Source organism: Larus michahellis, chromosome 3, assembly GCF_964199755.1.
Source record: "Larus michahellis chromosome 3, bLarMic1.1, whole genome shotgun sequence".
Lineage (NCBI taxonomy): Eukaryota > Metazoa > Chordata > Aves > Charadriiformes > Laridae > Larus > Larus michahellis.
In genome coordinates, this window is record NC_133898.1 from 115,083,056 (window position 1) to 115,101,087 (window position 18,032).

Consider the following 18,032-nt stretch of genomic DNA (forward strand, 5'->3'; position numbering starts at 1 on the left):
ATTCCTTCCTTACATCCAACCTAAGTTTCCTTGTTTCAGTTTAAAACTGAAACCTCCCCTGTTTCAGTTTAAAACCGTTACCCTTTCTCCCGTCAAAGCTGCCCGGGCAGCGTGCTGGGAGCTCTTGCCTCCAAGCTCGCGTAGCTTTGCGGGAGGTTGTCTCCCTTTCTGCTGCCCACCTCTGCGGGCTGCCTGGCAGCTCCTGAGCTCTCAGGCACCGCGCGATGGCCAGTCTCACGGAAGGTGGCTGCAGGAAAGACAACCAGAGCGTGAGTACATGTGCCAGGGGTGTAATCTAGTGTCTGCCTCACGGCGTCCCTCCTGCCGTCCTCGAAGGACGCATTTTGCTTACTCTCTGCAGGTACCATAAGATGATTCACCATGCAAGCTAAAGGCTTTTTCAAAACAACATTTGATGCCTTTACTGAGGGCTACATAGAATACAGACGCATTTATTTTGGTTTCACACATACCAGGAATTACAGAGAGGTTAAAATACAGCATCTTAAGATGTGTCCTGCTGTTTCCTCTTGCATTTACACAGGCTACGTGAAGATTTCATCTGATGCCTTTTATGCTTCAGCTGAAGACAAAAATAAGGTATTTTCTACTTCTGATAACAAGTAGCTACTCATAATATGTTAAGGTGTAGGTAAAATAAAAGCAGAAACCCTGAAATACCAGGATTCCCTGTCTAGGACCACTGAAAATATGCGGTTTCCTTTGGAGAGACGACTTTCTGGTTTACGATGTGGTCAGCTAATGGTAAAACATAGTGATTTTTCTTCTAAGTTACCTAACCAAGGACAACAAATACACGGGAAGGCCAGGAGTGGTAATTCTGAAAACTGATTGCAAACAGCTGCTCTACAATAACATGCAAGTCCCTCTCGCAATGGATGATCGCTGGCCACAGCAAGGCAGCGCTGGGGACGGGCCTCCTGCTTTCGCTGGAGGATCCACGCCAAGGAGCCCCAGGTAGGACACCGACGCTGGAATCCCGCCCCGAAGCCATTGTACAAATCCTGTGCTCCCCGATGGCTCCCAGGAACCTCATTCACCTCTGTGGTGGGATCTGAACTCTGGGATTACACTGCCGATGTACTGGGTGGTGGGCTCACTCCCCTTTTCATCTTACATCCCGTACCGGGGACCACATTCAAAGAGACCGTGCCAAACTCAGACCCGGACCTGAGGCTTGCACAGCGCAAGGAGTAAATTTTAAGTGGCGGGAACATGAATTTCATGCAACACCCCCTTATGTGAGATCTGAATCAAATGATATTGCTGCATTTTTCTTCTGCGAAGACAAACCAAGATCTGCCTTCAAAGCACCATGTCTCAACGCTTCTAGTGTGACACTTCAGTTCTAGTACGTCTTCATTTGTAAATACCATTTAGAAATGAGCTTCAAATATTGATTCGCAAGGTGAATTGGTCCCTCTTCCAGCGGCGCCGATCAGAAACCAGCAGTTGGTGAGGATCTCCACACTCTCACTCAGAGTTGGTCAGGAGGGCTTTCTCCTCCATGCTTCCCAAGCAGCCACGCTGCCTCTCACGCCCCACCTCCCCTCGCCACCCCCCTCTCCCACGCCGTCCTGCTGTGCGAGGGGTTATTTTGTCAGCAGCAGTTTTGCTCCAGCTGGGCTTCCAGGAACGTGCTTGAAGTTCTTGTGGCGCTGGGTTGGGTTCAGCGGCAGTACTCCCGCTCGATGCTTGCCATGAGCTCCTCCTCCGAGTAATCATATGAGATTGTGGACTGTCCCGATGGCTTCTTGCTGTTACTTTGTGGGCATCTGCCGGGGAAGGGAATGATTTATTGATGTTATGAGAGAGAATCAAGCTCTGGAGACACAAGAGGACCCTTCTTTTTTTTTTGTGAATGGAAAGATCAAGCTGCATGTGGCTTGCTGAGACACAGATACTCTGTCACGTCTAGTTCCCGTACCCCACTGGCACAGTGCTTGCTGACATTTGCTATCACTTGGCATCTATTTTAGTCTACGAGTTCATTGCAGTACAGCCCTTACAACGCTCCAGATCATAGAATCACAGAATGGTTTGGAAGGGACTTTAAAGGTCACCTAGTTCCAACCCCCCTGCCATGGGCAGGGACACCTCCCACTAGACCAGGCTGCCCAGAGCCCCATCCAGTCTGGCCTTGAACACCAGGGATGTGTCCAAGGGATGGGGGGCATCCACAGGGGATGGGATGGGGCATCCACAATTTCCCTGGGCAACCTCTGCCAGTGTCTCACCACCCTCATAGTGAAAAACTCCCAGAACCTTTTGGTGAGCTATGTTGGAGGCCCAGCTAAAGCACTGCATAACCTTTATGCTAGTTACTAGTTTTAAGGTTTTATGCAGAAAGGGATTTTTTTGTTGTTTGTAAGAGATTTGAGTTTCAACCAAAACCTGAACGCAGCTACCTCAAACTGCTCTTACGCTTTTCTTATTTTCACATCAACACAACTGTCCCACAAGTGGGAACTGATGTACAATTCAAAGGGAAGCGGTGTGGCTTTTACTGTTATTTTCAGAGGTGATTTATGTTGGGTACAAGGGAAACCTGTCCCTACCTGCATAAGGGAGAACAGTGAAAAGTCTTCTGCAAGCGTTGACCACTGTAGCTCACACTACCAAATAAGTCTACTTGACCTTGCCCTCCAGGGCTCAAGAGAGGAGACAGCAGCTGAGACGCGAGCGCTCCTCCTTGACCTTGTAGAGAACTGGGAGGCGAGCAAGCCAGGCTGCCAGGCTAGTCATCTCTGGAAGCTGGGCACATGGCTCCATCAAATGGAGATCATGGTGAGGGGTAGAGCTAAGTGGAGACTTGAGTTGGTAAATCCAAACTGTAAAGTGCTCTGCCATGCCACATCAACTGAGATTGGTGGGTTTACTTTGTGACCATCCACTGGTGGAGAACAAACCAGCAAGGGCAAAAAATGGCTTTGTATGTCAGTTGGTTGGTTGCCAAAGAGGAGAGGTTTTCATATCCAATAGCATGGCTCCAAATCTGTCCCAGACTCATTACGTAGCAGCTATTGACTTACCATTTCTCTAAGCACAAGATCTATCTCACCCTTGGTCTTGCAGCTGGGACGAATTTGGTCATTAGCATCCTTTAGTGGAAAAACTGAGGACTTACTAGGTGAAATCACAGGAGCTGCCCCAACGCAGAAATTAAATGTACAATCAGAATCGAAGAGCCCTGAAATGCTTTTCTAAGGAAACTTTGTCATATAGAAAAGGTGCCTTCATAAACTGCCCTCCTCGGGCGAGGAAGCATCTGCAACGTTCCTCAAGCAGGCAGCGGAGCAAAGGGCAGCAACGTGACCCTTCCCCTGTTCTTATCTGTGCGGGTCAGAAAGGCTTCTGCCCAGGACAGCTGCCCTGACCTAGCTGCATTAATGCTGTGCCCCCTCTGCGTCAGAAATAGTTGGATGTTTTTCCTGGAGCTGCCTGATGTCCAGCTGGCATGGTGGCTGGGTTGTGTGGGTGTCCTACGCTTGTTTATGCGTCACCGTGCCCTTCATGACAAGTTTTACTGGCAACAAGGAGGCAGCAAGTAGTAGGATTTAGCAAGTGGAATCTTCTGCTTATTACTTTTTTACGTTTTCCTTCTTCTGATGGGCTGCAGGCAATCTGCTTCCCACCACAGCAGATGAGAGCTGGGGAGAAAGCTAAAAGTCCAAGAGCTTGAACCATACACCAGCAGCTACAAAGCAAGAACCGGGAAAAGGAAATGGAGAAAACTGACTTAAACACGCGATTTATTGGTTTAAACTCTGCACTGTGACAATCCTTAAACTAATTTTATATTACGTGAGGAATTAGAGGCAGAGCTCTTGGCAGCTTGCTTGCAGGCCCACAGAAGGGTCATTGTTTCTCTTGGCAGTTACATAATTTCCCACTGTTAATTATTCTTGATGCTTTGGCTTGCATGACGACCTCTGAGCATGGGAGAAAATTGCCAGGTAAAATTGGAACTCATTAAAGCATAGATGCGCTTCTAAAAAGACAAAAGCAAACCCCACTTACCATGCCCATCCCAGAACTGAGATGAATAGAGGGCTGTGTTTATTTAAAGAGCAAAGGAAAAACAAGTTGATGCTCGTGTTCCTTCTCTCTATTTTTGTGTCAAAGTTCCCTCTCATTTAATATGGAAAAGCTGAAATAAATTTAAAAATGAGAGGTTCAATCTGGATAAAAGGAGAAACTTCTGCACTCTGAGGACACCAAGCAGAGGAACAAGAGGGAGAGACTGTGGCTGCATCACAGAATCATGGAATCCCCTAGGTTGGAAGGGACCTTTCAGATCATCTAGTCCAACCATCAACCTAACTCTGACAACAACCATCACTAAACCATATCGCTAAGCACTACAACTACCTGTCTTTTAAATACCTCCAGTGATGGTGACTCAACCACTGCCCTGGGCAGCCTCTTCCAATGCTTAATAACCCTTTCAGTGTAAAAACTTTTCCTAATATCCAGGCTAAACCTCCCCTGGTGCAACTTGAAGCTGTTTCCTCTTGTCCTATTACTGGTTATCTGGGGGAAGAGACCGACCCCCACCTCTCTACAGCCTCCTTTCAGGGGGTTGTAGAGAGCAAGAAGGTCTCCCCTCAGCCTCCTTTTCTCCAGGATAGACAACCCCAGCTCCCTCAGCTGCTGCTCATAAGACTTGTTCTCCAGACCCCTCACCAGCTCTGTTGCCCTTCTCTGGACCCGCTCCAGCACCTCAATGTCTTTTTTGTGGTGAGGGGCCCAAAACTGGACACAGCACTCGAGGTGGGGCCTCAAGACCCGGTGGGACAAAGCCTGCGGTGCTCTGCTTGGACTTCACAGCTGATCTCGTTTGGAACAGGAGGTTGGACTAGACACCTTCTGAGGCCCTTCCCAACGTGAACGTCAATCTCAAAGGCACGTTGGTGTAGCTGTTTCTGCTGGTCCTGGCATTAAGTGAGAGGCTGTGGCAGGGAAATCCCCAGCACGGGAGGCGGGCAGGACAGGAGGTGGTGGACCACTGGCCTGCTCCTGCGCTCCTCCAGCTGCTCCAGCAGGAGAGGACGCCCCTTGCTGCCCTCATCAACACAGCCAGGGCTGTGGATCAGGGCTTGCAATCACATTGCATCCAGCTGAAGGCTGTTAGACTCCCTGATTCGGAAAATAACAGGTCAGTATGTTAAGGGAGAAAATTTTCAAACCCCAGATGTTCTGGGGGAGGGAGGAACCTGGAAAGCAGCGCTGGTGAGAGGGGAAGAGCGAGCTGAAAAGCCTACGAGAGGGGAATTTGCAACGTGGTAGGACAGCAAAGAAATAAAAAGGCCAATGCAACTCCATCAAGATTACTGCGCAGGCTTCTGGGTGTCTCATTGCTAAAAAGTTATTTACAGCTGGGAGGGAGTTTAGAAAGCAGCAATAAAAGTGATTTAAGTGGCTAGAGCGAAGAAATTTAGGAGAGAGCAAAGCAAGAAATGTGCTCCATTTCAGCTAAAGGCCTCTCTGCGTTTACAGATTATTAAGGGGAGGAGGAATTTTATTTATTTTTTTTATTTTTAATGGAAAGATAACGACCTATGCAATGAGGAGAGGGAAATGCAAAGGGCAAAATTAGACCAGAAAATGGGCAAAACCCCACTCTGAGCGAGGCGTTGGGGGCGCTGTGCCCACCTCCCCGGCAGTGGGGATGGCTGCCCGGTGTGGGGGACAGCTGCCCGCGGGCCCTGGTGACAATATCCCTGAGGGGGTGGCCAGGGTGACAAGGTCCCGGGTAGAAATGTGAGTTACGAGGCTGAAAATTGGGCTGGGGTGAATCCAGGCCGCTGTTTTTTATCGTTTTGCTGAGGATGGGAAAGTCCGGGGTTAATCATTAAAACGGCTTCTGCGAGACCTTTCAGCTGAAAAAAAATGGGTCAAAACAAGGCGCCGGTGGCTGTGCCAGTGACACGAGCCTTGGCAGCAGTTACACGATCATTGCGGCGTCCCGGGGCTGTGTCATCCCACCCGTGCACTGCCAGGCGCCGGAGAGCGGCTCACAAAACGAGTTGCAGGGGAAAAAGAGGTAATGCAGCACGATCAGGAATCCATCCTCTGCGTTCCCATGCCCATCAGAGGTATTTATTAGGCCTGGTTTAGATGCTTATGTGGTGTCACACAGAATGTAGGTGCTCACCTACAGCATCTATCTCGCGTGACTGCCCTCTTGGCAGAGAGCATTAAGTCTCCATATCTAGGTTTTGGTGTTTTTTTTTTTTCCCTGCTTGACATTTCTTTCTTCTTTAATTGGTTATATGGGAATTTCTTCAGTCAGCAACTCTGTCAAGACAAGGCTGATTTTTTTTTTTTTTTGCTGCTTGTAACGCGAGTGTTTAGAATAATTCTAGCCGCAAGCAGTGTGAAGGATGAGACACCTACGCACGTTAACCCCTGTTTCTGGGGCTCGATTTGATTTCTTCAAAATGCAGGTTTGCTGGGGGCTGGACCATTTCCAAAAAAACCCCACCTGTTTACATGCAGTTCTTGCCGGCAGAAGCTGCAGCCCTGCTCATCGCGGGCAGTACCGGCCCTTCAGGCGGGGGCTGTGCGATGGGGCTCTGCAGTGGGTATGGAGCAAACGGTACCCAAATGAAAACAGGAAAATAAGCTCCTGCCCCATCATCCCAGAGCAGAAACCAGTTTCTGCCGCCTCAGCTCTGCCCTTTGTGCGTTGAAGAGGGAGAGAGAAGGAAACCCTTCTGGCAGGGGGTGAGGGGCCAGCCAGCGCCTGGGCTGGGGACCTCGGTGGGGGACTGTGGCAGGGCTGGGGGTGCAGCCCCCGAGGAGATTGCTCAGTTGCCATCGTAGCCCAAAGCCCACCAAGGATGCTGGAGAGCCCACAGTCCCCTCAAGTGCCCATACAGGCCTTGCTGATGGAAAAGCCAGGGACAGGTATGTTTTCCGAGCGCTCCCGAAACCATCAGCCTGGCCAGGCAAGCCAGGGAGGGGAGGAGGAGGGGACGGCGGCTGGTGCCTGGCTCTCGTGTCACATCCGCCAACGCTGCTTGGCGTTGGTAGGTCACACAGCCCAGCGGCCAGATCAGTCTGCTCTCGAGCACTGCAGGAGCAGAGTATGCCGGTCAGAGGGAGCTTAACGTTGAAGAGTCACTCTTCAGCACAAGGAGACGTCATTTTAAGATGTTGTTTTCAAGCCTTTTCATTTCATCTGGGTTTCTTTAGCACATGCATCCCATCACTCTTGGTGCAGGCAGACTCGGAGGCACAGCCTGCTCAGCAGCTTTTGCTTGTGGAAGACACATTTCAGATTTCTTTGGTTTGACACCCAGAGCTGTAGGTCCCCACCACTCCCCTGTCCCTGAGGGATGCTCGTGTCTCGTGTGTTTTCTCTTATGATTCCTGGGGAGCGAAGAGGTATTATCCTCCTTTTCTCCATGCTGCAGAGCCCACAGATGACCTGTGGGTGAACCAGGGCCTGAGATACTCGTTGCACCATTTTTCCCCAGCTTTTCACAAGCTCCTTCAAGGTGCCTCTGTGACATGTGGACATCCTACTAAATTCTGCATTGCTCATGACCAGGAAGGCATCTCTATACCGTGCTTGAGCTGGAGCCTGGAGCTTTCCAGGCAGCACAGCTCCAGGATTTCTTTTTAATTGGCAAACAAGTAGAGGACAGAATATTTCAGGCTATAAACAATGTAACACCATTCCTAGCTCTCTTTTGCACAGAGAGAGGCATAGAGGAATAGCTTTCCCTTTTGTTCCAGCTGCTTTTCCCCACTGAAGATATAATGAAAGCAGAGGGTACTCACTGATGGTCGGCATTGTTGTTCTCTGGGGCTGATGGGCTTCTGGTTGATAAAGCCTGGGAAAGAAGAAAAGTCCCGTATTTCAGTTATAACACTTCAAAGTCAAGAGCGGTGATTCCTCCCCTCCACTCCGCACTGGTGAAACCCCACCTGGAGTACTGTCTCCAGCTCTGGAGCCCTCAGCACAGGAGAGACATGAACCAATTGGAGTGGGTCCATTGAAATAATCGAAGGGCTGGAGCACCTCTCCTGTGAGGACAGGCTGAGAGAGTTGGGGTTGTTCAGCCTGGAGAAGAGAAGGCTCCGGGGAGACCTTATTGCGGCCTTTCAATATATAAAGGGGGCTTATAAGAAAGACCAAGAGAGACTTTTTACCAAGGCCTGAAGTGACAGGACAAGGGGCAACAGTTTTAAACTGAAAGAGGGGAGATTTTGGTTGGATATAAGGAAGTTTTCTACAGTGAGATTGGTGAGGCACTGGAACAGGTTGCCCAGGGAAGCTGTGGATGCCCCATCCCTGGAAGTGTTCAAGGCCAGGCTGGATGGGGCTCTGAGCAGCCTGGTCTAGTGGGAGGTGTCCCTGCCCATGGCAGGAGGGGTGGAACTAGATGGTCTTCAAATGTCCCTTCCAACCCAAAGAATTTTTTATTTCTATGAAACCTACCTCTGTCTGTAGTAGGCCATGTCTGCCCTGGTTTAAACCCCCAGACAACCTCTGTGGAGACAATACAGGCACAAGAGAGTCCCCTTTCCTAACCACCCTTCTGATAGTTGTGTTTCAGCGTTCAGGGCACCGGGGTGGCTCCAGGCTATGGAACCAGGCTATATGAACGTTAACTCGTTAAACTTCCCAGTTTTCCCATGAATACGCACTGCTGACAGGTAGCAGTATGAAAATACCTGCTAAGGAAGGAAGTTACGTCAACACGGACCCAATTCTTTTCACCTGACAAAGCTGTTTCCCTGCAAGGATCCATCTGGAGTGAAACATCCACCTTCCCTATGCTGGAAGACTACCGGTTTCCAATGGGACACAAAGGAGGCAACCAAAGCCAAACCAAACAGCATTTAAAATGGGAAGAGGATGGGACCCTGTGTTTGCCTGACCCCCCGGTTCGACCAGTAATAAAATGATCCCCCTGCAGCCAAATGCCAGTGAGAAGAATATAACTTTTGTCTTTTTCCATTTCTTCGCTATACTCTTATGAGGAAAGGGAGAGGGACAAGGACAAGGGCTGAGGCTTTGCACAAAACTAGACCCATTCTGGCTTGCCGTTATTTTTCTGACCTGCAGTCCTGAAGCTGGGGGGCCTCCTCCATACGAGTTACCCTGAGCTTCATGATGACACTCACAGATGTTAAACGAGTAGCACCCAGAACTAAAGCGAGGGCTTGGCTTCCAGAAAACAGAAATGAAATCAGCGTGGAAAAGAGGAAAAGATTTTTCTGTACAAGAAAGAAGGGAAGCAAAGGAACCAGGGAGAGATGTGGAAAAGCCTGCAGTTCAGAGCCATTGCCTATGTATCTGCTGCGCGCTGTTTCTGCAGGGCTGGGCACAGGGATGATGGCTTTGTGCACAGTCTTGAGCTGATTTAAATCAGCTGGTATCGGTCAGGCTCGTGTGTGCTGTCCACTGCATAGACATGTCCACGTGGGTGTCTGCTGTTATTGCATGGCACCTGAGTTTAACTTGAGAGGAGATGTCTTCATTAAGAGTCCTTCCTTAGCTGCTTCACGTGCGGATGGACAGGAGTTGAGGTTTGAAAACGGTGGTCTCAGACTCTGCTAGGCAGATAGGTGCTCGGCAGCAAACTGTACAGCTCGTCCCTGTTTCTTGGGTGGGCTTTGTGCTGCCATGATCACCTTTGGCTCCCATGCTTAAGCAGGTGATGTGGGGCTGCAGCAAAGACACCTCTCTCATGGCACTGGTCAATGCCTCTTCCAGGTGAGTCTTAAGTAGCTTCCATTTCTGGAGTTGGGAAAGGTCTCTGGAGAACAAGTCTTATGGGGAGCGGCTGAGGGAGCTGGGGTTGTTCAGCCTGGAGGAAAGGAGGCTGAGGGGAGACCTTCTCGCTCTCTACAACTCCCTGAAAGGAGGTTGCAGAGAGGTGGGGGTCGGTCTCTTCTCCCAAGTAACAGGCGATAGGACAAGAGGAAACGGCCTCAAGTTACACCAGGAGAGGTTTAGACTGGATATTAGGAAAAGTTTTTACACTGAAAGGGTTATTAAGCATTGGAAGAGGCTGCCCAGGGCAGTGGTTGAGTCAACATCCCTGGAGGTATTTAAAAGACGGATAGACATAGTGCTTAGTGATATAGTTTAGATTAGTGATGGTCTTTATCAGAGTTAGGCTGATGGTTGGACTAGATGATCTGAAAGGTCTCTTCCAACCTAGGTGATCCTATGATTCTATCCACGGTCTTTCATGTCCTAGCGGCTTGCTTAAAATTGCAAATTAAATCTCTGTGAAAGTCTTGTAACATCTTGTCAAAAGGCACTCTGCTTCCTTTCAGAAGAGCCCCTGCTCTCTGGCAACACTTTGTTTTGTCTGGAAGAGCCTGAACTGTTCTCGTAACAGCTCCTGGATCCAAGCGGAGACGAGGCTATGTGAGAAAGTGAGGGCAGGCAGTTCCCTCCTGGTTATTTAGCATCATTTCTTGGCAACGTCCCACAAGCGACAAGAGCAAGCAGCAGTGCCAGGAGGATGCTATGCTGAGCTCCGAGAGCTGACTCCTCCTGGGAGTGCACCCCACAATGCAGCCCCTCGTCCTTGCCATCGCCATCACCCACCGGGCTACTGCTGCCACCCCAGTTTCCTTCCACCAGGCAAAGAACACCGTTCATCCTCAGCACCAAGGGGAATACGGTTCTCCGGGAGGGCTTTCATGCTGCTCTTTCCACAGCGAGCACCCAGCTTCCAACACCGCCGGGCAAAGGATGGGTTTGTATCAGTTTAGGGAGGGGTCGGAATTGTACAGTCGGTTGTCTTTTTTTCTTCCCTTGTGGCTGACTCCTCCATCTTACAAGCTGTACGTGTTGTGTGGGTGGAAGACAGAATTAATTAGTCATCAGTATGGAGCGGCTCTGGTTAGCAAAATCTGCTTCTGTGTGCAAAATCAGCTCCCGCCTTCTCCAAGGGATCTGTCAGCAACAACGCTTATTTCCCAAGAGGATTCAGCATTGGCGCAGGTAGATCTTTACCGACATTTAATCCGATGCATCAGGAAAAAACCCGGGGCAGGGGGGTTGAAAACAAAAGGCACCTCCAGCCTCTGCCTTTCCACCACCGTGAGAGCCTGCCTGTGTCGGGAGCTGCTCCCCCCTGTTCACCCGGGCAAGGGACGCGTGGCTCGGCGATGCCCGAGTGACGCCACGCGCTGGGCAGGATGCGGAGCAGGGGCTGTCATGGGCTCTGAGACATAATAAAAACTGACCCCACCCAGCCCGCGCAGGATTGCTGTCATGGATGTGTTGCAAATTCAGCAGATAATTAGTATTAGCCCTTTATGTGGGTTAAGATGATGCGCACGTCACGACACTTTAATATTATGGGTTCCTATCCTGCAGCTAAGTGGGTAATTGCTGGCCTGGTTGGCCTATGCCCTGCTAAGAGATAAATGAAGTCAGCTTCTCCTTTCTGCAGCTTGCAGTCATCTTTTTATTACTCATCCAGATGGCAGCGTGTCTCCTTGTCTTCCACCCTGATCCCAGCATAGGCATCTCATGCTGGGGTCTGCTGCGCTACAAAGCCCCACATTGATGTTAAGCTCACCCAGCACGTACTTGGGTTTAATTTAACCTAACGAGATGTGAGGTGCAGTGGTCTGACAGCTGTTGCACACACAGTTCGGCCATCCTGTGTGTTAGGGCTCCTGGGAGCAAGGCGGAGGGGAGAGCTGGAAGCGGGAGCGATTTCTCTCTACAGCATCCATGAACCAGCGCTCCCGGGGTGCAGCTTCCCACTTCCCCCAACCCGCTGCGAGCTGCGGCTGGTGTTCCTCACTGGTCCCGCCAGCCCTTACCCCTCCTTGCTCCCTCCCTTCTCCCTCTGTCAGCTCCAGCGGGTGGGTGAGCTGGGTGAGAAGAGCCACCCACGGGGCGATATGGAGCCGTGCACCGCCGGGGGGGCTCTGAGCCGCCCCCGAGCTGCGTTGAAACCACTCCACTACAGTCTCGACTATTAAAATCACATCATCTCCGAAACTGGGGGACCAAACTCAAGCTGCCTCTTGGGGACGGTCCCCGTGCTGGCCCCTGAACCATGCCCAAGCGTTATCTGGGAGGCAGCGAGTTGGTCCTGGCCAAAACCATGCTGGCTCAGCGGGGCAGACCATCACGGTCTGATGCCAGGAACTGCTATGGTACAGTTTACCAGTGCAGATATAGACAGCCCTGTGATACAGTAGAGTAGAGATACAGACCCTGAGTGGTCCCGTCATGTACAGGGGAGCCTGGGGAGCGACTGAGCCACCCAAAACATCTACACGAGAGCAGCGTGGCCCCCTGCCAGTGCTGGTCCACTGGGCTGTGGTTTCATAGCGTGGCTTTTCTGCAGGATGTCAGCTAGCGCCTCCTCCTTCCCTGCCTCTGCTGCTCCCAAATCCCTCTTCACAAACGCGCCGAGAACTGGACCAGGGGACCAGTCTGAGCTGAAATGAAAATCCCCCCATCCCTGGGAGGGGCGGCAGGCGATGTCAGCCAGAGCGCGTGTCAGATGCGGTTTGCAGCAGAGCTGCAGATGGCTGAGCTGGTACAGCAGAAGGGCAGCACCCTCCAGCGATGCCAGCAAATGATGTGTGTGGCTAAGCCAGCCATCGCTGCTGAAAACAGCCTCTCGTGAACCCACAGCCAGAGTTATCGCTGGCAAAAACCAATCATCTAGCTTACCTAACGTGCCGGTTATGTATACAAACGGGATGTATAACCCCAGCTGCATCCCAGGCAAAGCACTCCCAGCCTTGCTCCGGTCTGCAGCAACATCCTCTGGCCAGTGCAGGAATTAGGAGCAGGCGGTGGAAGGGAAGTGGGCAGGAATGCGGGGAGTTCCCACGCTTTTCCTCTCCTGCCAACTAAAACACCAGCTCCCAGCTATTCTGCGCATGCCCTGTGCTTAGTTTTTAGGTCAGGAATGGTTTCAGGGCAAAAGCGACTCGTGCTCTGCTGAGTGATGTTGGGGGAAAAAAATGCCTAATCAGCAGTTTTCCGAGTCTAGCTGCAACACAACTGTGCTGGGAGGGTGACACTGGCTGAGGGGACCACACAGCTCGCTGCTTGCTGGGCTCTGGGGAAGTTTCAGGTGCTTTTAAGAAGATAAAGTGAGAGGGAGACCTTTTGTTCAGCAACTGCCGGAAACACACCTGGAAATTAATGGCAGAATCTGAAATAATCTGACTTTGGACTTTTCCTTTAGCTGCTTCCCTAGCCCTAGTTTGGAGTTCAAGGAATCCCAGATGTTCAGCTGGAAAAGACCTTTTCTGAAGGCACGCTGGCCAGTGGAGCATGGCTCCCTGCACGGCGGTAAAAGAATGTCTTGATTCAAGGGCATTTTTAACCATGAATACGACCAGGAAGAAAAATGCTGAAATAAATTGCTGACAGCACTGAATTAGAAAAATCATATTTCTGTTTGGGGAAATAATATCTTATCAAGAGTGGAAAAATACCTCAGTTCCCGTATGAAGCTAATAGGGCGTGACATTAAATGTCCCCACAGGACTCCTATGTGTTTGCAGCTGGGACCAGCCAGCCACGAGATGACGCTGCGCCACATCCATCTGCAGAAAGAACATTTATCTGGCTGGAAAAAAAAAATCAGGCAAAGCTTTGAAGACCTGGGTGTTTTGACAGTACATGATAGTGCCTCTAGAAGACGGTTAGTACACCCTCTACCTGTGTTACTCCCGCGCTGCGTCTGGAGTGATGGGCTCACTGTAATCACACCCTGCCTCCAGTCAGGAGGAGTGACGGCACCGTGGAAAAGGCTGTTAAAAGTAAGACCCTAACATGTCTGCATGATTTTTCCATTTCAGGAAACCACCGGGGAAATGCCTGTGGCTGCAGCCTCTCCCCTGGTTTCCACCGAGAGCTGCCACCCTGTTCTGTGCTGTGGCAGCATCTGCAAAACCACAAATACTCTTTCTGTGTTGACCAAAGAAATGAGGGACAAGCATGTACAACCAAAGAGAGCCGAGGGCAAACCTGAAAATGGACATTTGATGCTGATGAGGAGGTGTTGAGATCTCCTCTGAGCTGTGTTCGGGCTCCCCATCAGGATTTGGTTCCCAGCCCATTGTTGTGATGTGCTTTCACCCTCTCACTCCCAAGCACTATCTGAATGCAACAGAGGTGGCTCAAGCCTTTGAATGCAGCCGCATCCCTCTCCCCCAGCCCTTGTCATCTGGCCTGACCACCCATCAGCGCTGCCAGCTTGCTGCTGGATGACCAAGTGCATCGGGGTTCAGGTGGGAAAGCACGGCATTGAGGCACATCACGCTCAGGAGAAACCCAACCGCGACAGCAGAGCGCCGAGTCCCCTTAGCAGGCAACCCCTCTCTTCTGGCCAGCGGCAAACCTCTTCTCTGCCTCCCACTGGCCAGAGTCTGCTCCTCCACAGGCTATTTCTCATCAGACTTTTCTACTGTAATATCTCCTCATTGCCTTTCCTCCACCTCCCTCGTCTTTCCCCTATTAGCTCTTTTGAATCAACCCATCCTTTCTTCTCTGGAATTTCTTTGCCTGTCCCCCACGTTGCACCGCTGAACAGGGCAAAGGAAGGAAGTTCCCACCACAAGACAGAAATTATAAATGACTGGCTGAGAAGCTGGCATTCCGAGAGACCAAGAGAAATTGCCCTCAAAGTTTCTAGCAAGAAGTAGTGACGCAACGAAGCTGGCATCACTTTCCAGAAACCTCCACCACCGGCCTCATGGGAAGGGTGGGACTGCAGTTTGCACAATGACCTAGAAGACTAAATTGCAACCAGTAAACAAGCAAAACTTGGTGCTGTGAACAGTCTCCCCCCCTCCTTCTCTCAGGCCAGTGACTTTTTAGGCCTCGAGGAGTCAGAATGGTAAGCCCATGACTGCTGTCTCAACAGGACCATGGCCACCTCAGGTTCAGGGAAAAAAAGCGCTACCAAGAAGAGCTTCAAGTTTGCCCTGAAAATACTTCTCTTGTCTGTCTTTTATATCTTTGAAAAATGATGGTAATTCTTTGCTGTACTTCAAACGACCTGCCTGAGTGCAACTGGAGACGTGAACTTCCTTCCCAAACAAGAGGCAGCAGCAGCAGCTGGATGAGGAGACACGCAAGATGCTTGGCATCGCTGACACCTGCCGGGAGGCAGAGCTGCCTGCTGCACCCACTTGGCCACACTGGGTGACCAAGGCCCCACATACCTGCTTCAGGATGAATTTTGAGGGCCCTAATAGACATTTCTATGTTGCAAGGCTTGATGGTGTTCCCACCCTGGCTTTGCACTGGCTGTGACACAGGGTGGCTGAGGTGATGCTACGGGTTCTTCATCATCATTTCTGCCAGAGGAGGAGGTCTCCAGGAGGGAGATGGGCAGGGTGACCCCCCTACGCCACCTCAGGGGCCACATCTTAAATCCTTCATCCTTTCTGATTTGACCCTTGTCATTATTTCACTAGTATCTACTGCCATGGTACGCTGTCTCTCTACTGATTTTTATAGATGGGGGCAGCTCCGTTGCCTTTGCGGTATGTGATTACCCAGAATCCACATCACTTCAGAATAGAGCTAAAATGCCACTTTATGCACAGGAAAATTCACAACCAATATAGTTATTATTTTGAAAGATCCGGCCACGCTATTCACATGTGGAGACAGAGGGAAAATGGCCAATGGCAGCCTCTGTTCCCCTAACCAAAGATAAAGGGGGGAAGCCAGGAGGACTGCTCGTAAACGAGAGTCATTCTGGGGAGAAGGTGGGGCTGGGCTGAGGTCTCGTTCATACCGCAGGAGGGTTTGCAGTTAAAAGGCCAAGGAAAAAATATGACAATACAAGACCTCTATTTTTTTTCCCCATTTCCAAATCTTGCTTTCTTTGAGGCTTTTTTTTAAAACTCGTCTAAAAAAAAGGGTCCTCATACTGAACCCTGCCAAGTTTCCTAATGGCAAAATTATTTTGTATCAAAGTTATCCTTAGCCCACGGATGTGCAGTTTGGCAATGGAAAAGATATGCTTCTAAAGAGCAAAACTGAGGCAGGCAAGGCAGAAAGTTCCTGGGTCCTAAATATTAGTTTCTATTTTTAAAATTTATTACTTTAGTCTGGCAACTTCCATGCATCTGCGCGGAGCAGCCTCTATGTAACAAATGGCACACAACTTCCAAAGCTGAGCTAAGATGAAAGGAGATGGTGATTTTTGGCCTTGTCACCAGATGACACAGATGCCGCTGTTACTTTTGGATGGGGGGGGGGGGGCAGGAAGATAAATATAAATCTCAGCTCCCTCAGAGGCAAATCCATTTGTTAAAGAGACTGAAAGAGCCAGACTGCAGTTCCAGTGGATTGGCAAACATTAACTGGCAGCTTAATGTTCGCATTTTTAAACTTCTGTTTCCGAGCCCGACCCAGGGAAAAGTGCGATCTGTACTTTATAAAGTCGAGCGATTTCCACCAGGCAGGAAAAGAAACTTTCAGTAGCAGAGGGGAACCGGAGAAGGGGATGGCCCTTTACGGGACGACGTTTCCCTTGCACCACAAAGAGAGAAAAGGAAAAGAGAGCAGCAAACGGGACCGAGCACGGCTTGCCAGCGAAGATAAAAAGAATTTACTGCCATTTACGAGTCGAGGGAGCCACGGCCGCAGCGGTTAGCGCCGGCTATGGCAGGGCTCCCCAGCCCAGCGGGGACCTCCCCCCCCAGGGGATGGCGGGTCCCGGGGAGGGTCCGACCGGTCGCGGGGTCCCGTCCGGGTGCGGGGCGGGCACTTACCGCCTGCTCGGACGGGGACCCGCCGCCTCCCGCCGCCGCCTCCCCGCAGCCCCCGCCGTCCCGGGGCGGGGGGATGCCGCCGGCGGCCGGGGCTCGGCGACCTGGGGCGGGCGGCCCCGCCGCCTCCTCGCACTCGGCCGGCGCCGTCCCCGGCAGCTCCCGGTTCCCCGCCGCCGCCCCTCTGCCCGCCGCGCCCCGCCGCCGGCTGCTGCCGCTGCCCATGGCCGCCGCCGGCCCCGCAGCCAAGGGGCCGAGCCGGCGGGGGGGGCGGCGGGCAGCGCTCCCGGGCCCCGCCGCCTCCCCCGGCCGGGGCGGACGCGGGCGCGGTTCTTGGCCGCTCCCCGGAGCCTGGGTCTCCCGAAACACTTTTTTTTTTTTTTTTTCTTTTTTTCTCCCCCGCCACCGCCCCCGTCCCCCAGAAGTGCCCCGAAGGCCAAGGGAAGGGACGGGTGGTGCCGGGGAGGGAGGCACGGAGGTTTCTAACCACGCTTTTTGAGCCCAGGCTGCCTGGCCCTGCTTAATCCTTCCAAAACCTTGAAAAGCAGCCCGTTATCTCAAAAACTTTCAAAACCAGCCCGTTATCTCAGGCCTCCCGACCCTCCTGTTCCTTACATGCATCTCCCAGAGCTTTTTTGTCCACAAAAAAGACACTGAGGTGCTGGAGCGTGTCCAGAGGAGGGCAGCGAAGCTGGTGAGGGGTCTGGAGAACAAGTCTTATGGGGAGCGGCTGAGGGAGCTGGGGTTGTTCAGCCTGGAGAAAAGGAGGCTGAGGGGAGACCTTCTCGCTCTCTACAACCCCCTGAAAGGAGGCTGTAGAGAGGTGGGGGTCGGTCTCTTCTCCCAAGTAACAGGCAATAGGACATGAGGAAACGGCCTCAAGTTGCACCAGGGGAGGTTTAGACTGGATATTAGGAAAAAATTTTTGCACTGAAAGGTTTGTTAAGCATTGGAAGAGGCTGCCCAGGGAAGTGGTTGAGTCGCCATCCCTGGAGGTATTTAAAAGACAAGTAGACGCGGTGCTTAGAGGTATGGTTTGGTGATGGTTTTTGTCAGAGTTAGGCTGATGGTTGGACCAGATGATCTGAAAGGTTCCTTCCAGCGTAGGTGATTCTATGATTCTATGATTGTCATCTTCAGGGACCGTGCAGGAGGAAGAGCAATCCTGGGCTAAACTCAAGCACACCTCACTCAGACGGGTCTTGCAGACCTTTGGAGAATAACACAGCCCAAAAGATGTCATCTGGGGCAGGTTTTGGGCACTG

At 51.3% G+C, this 18,032-nt stretch overlaps 1 protein-coding gene across 2 annotated transcripts; it reads right to left on the reverse strand.

Moving 5' to 3' along the window:
- Nucleotides 1-436: 436 nt before the first annotated feature.
- Nucleotides 437-17,434, reverse strand: CYS1 (cystin 1). 2 transcript variants are annotated; one of them, XM_074581828.1, is made up of 4 exons: nucleotides 16,771-17,434; nucleotides 7,811-7,865; nucleotides 6,509-6,624; nucleotides 437-1,796 (listed from the first exon to the last, which is right to left on the reverse strand). In XM_074581828.1, the coding sequence occupies exons 1-3, from the start codon at nucleotides 16,990-16,992 to the stop codon at nucleotides 6,551-6,553; spliced, it is 351 nt and encodes a 116-aa protein (XP_074437929.1). In that variant the 5' UTR covers nucleotides 16,993-17,434; the 3' UTR covers nucleotides 437-1,796; nucleotides 6,509-6,550. The 2 variants fall into 2 exon arrangements, with proteins under 2 accessions (XP_074437929.1, XP_074437928.1); XM_074581827.1 differs by lacking the exon at nucleotides 6,509-6,624 and having other exon boundaries at nucleotides 7,813-7,865; nucleotides 16,771-17,420.
- Nucleotides 17,435-18,032: the final 598 nt, after the last annotated feature.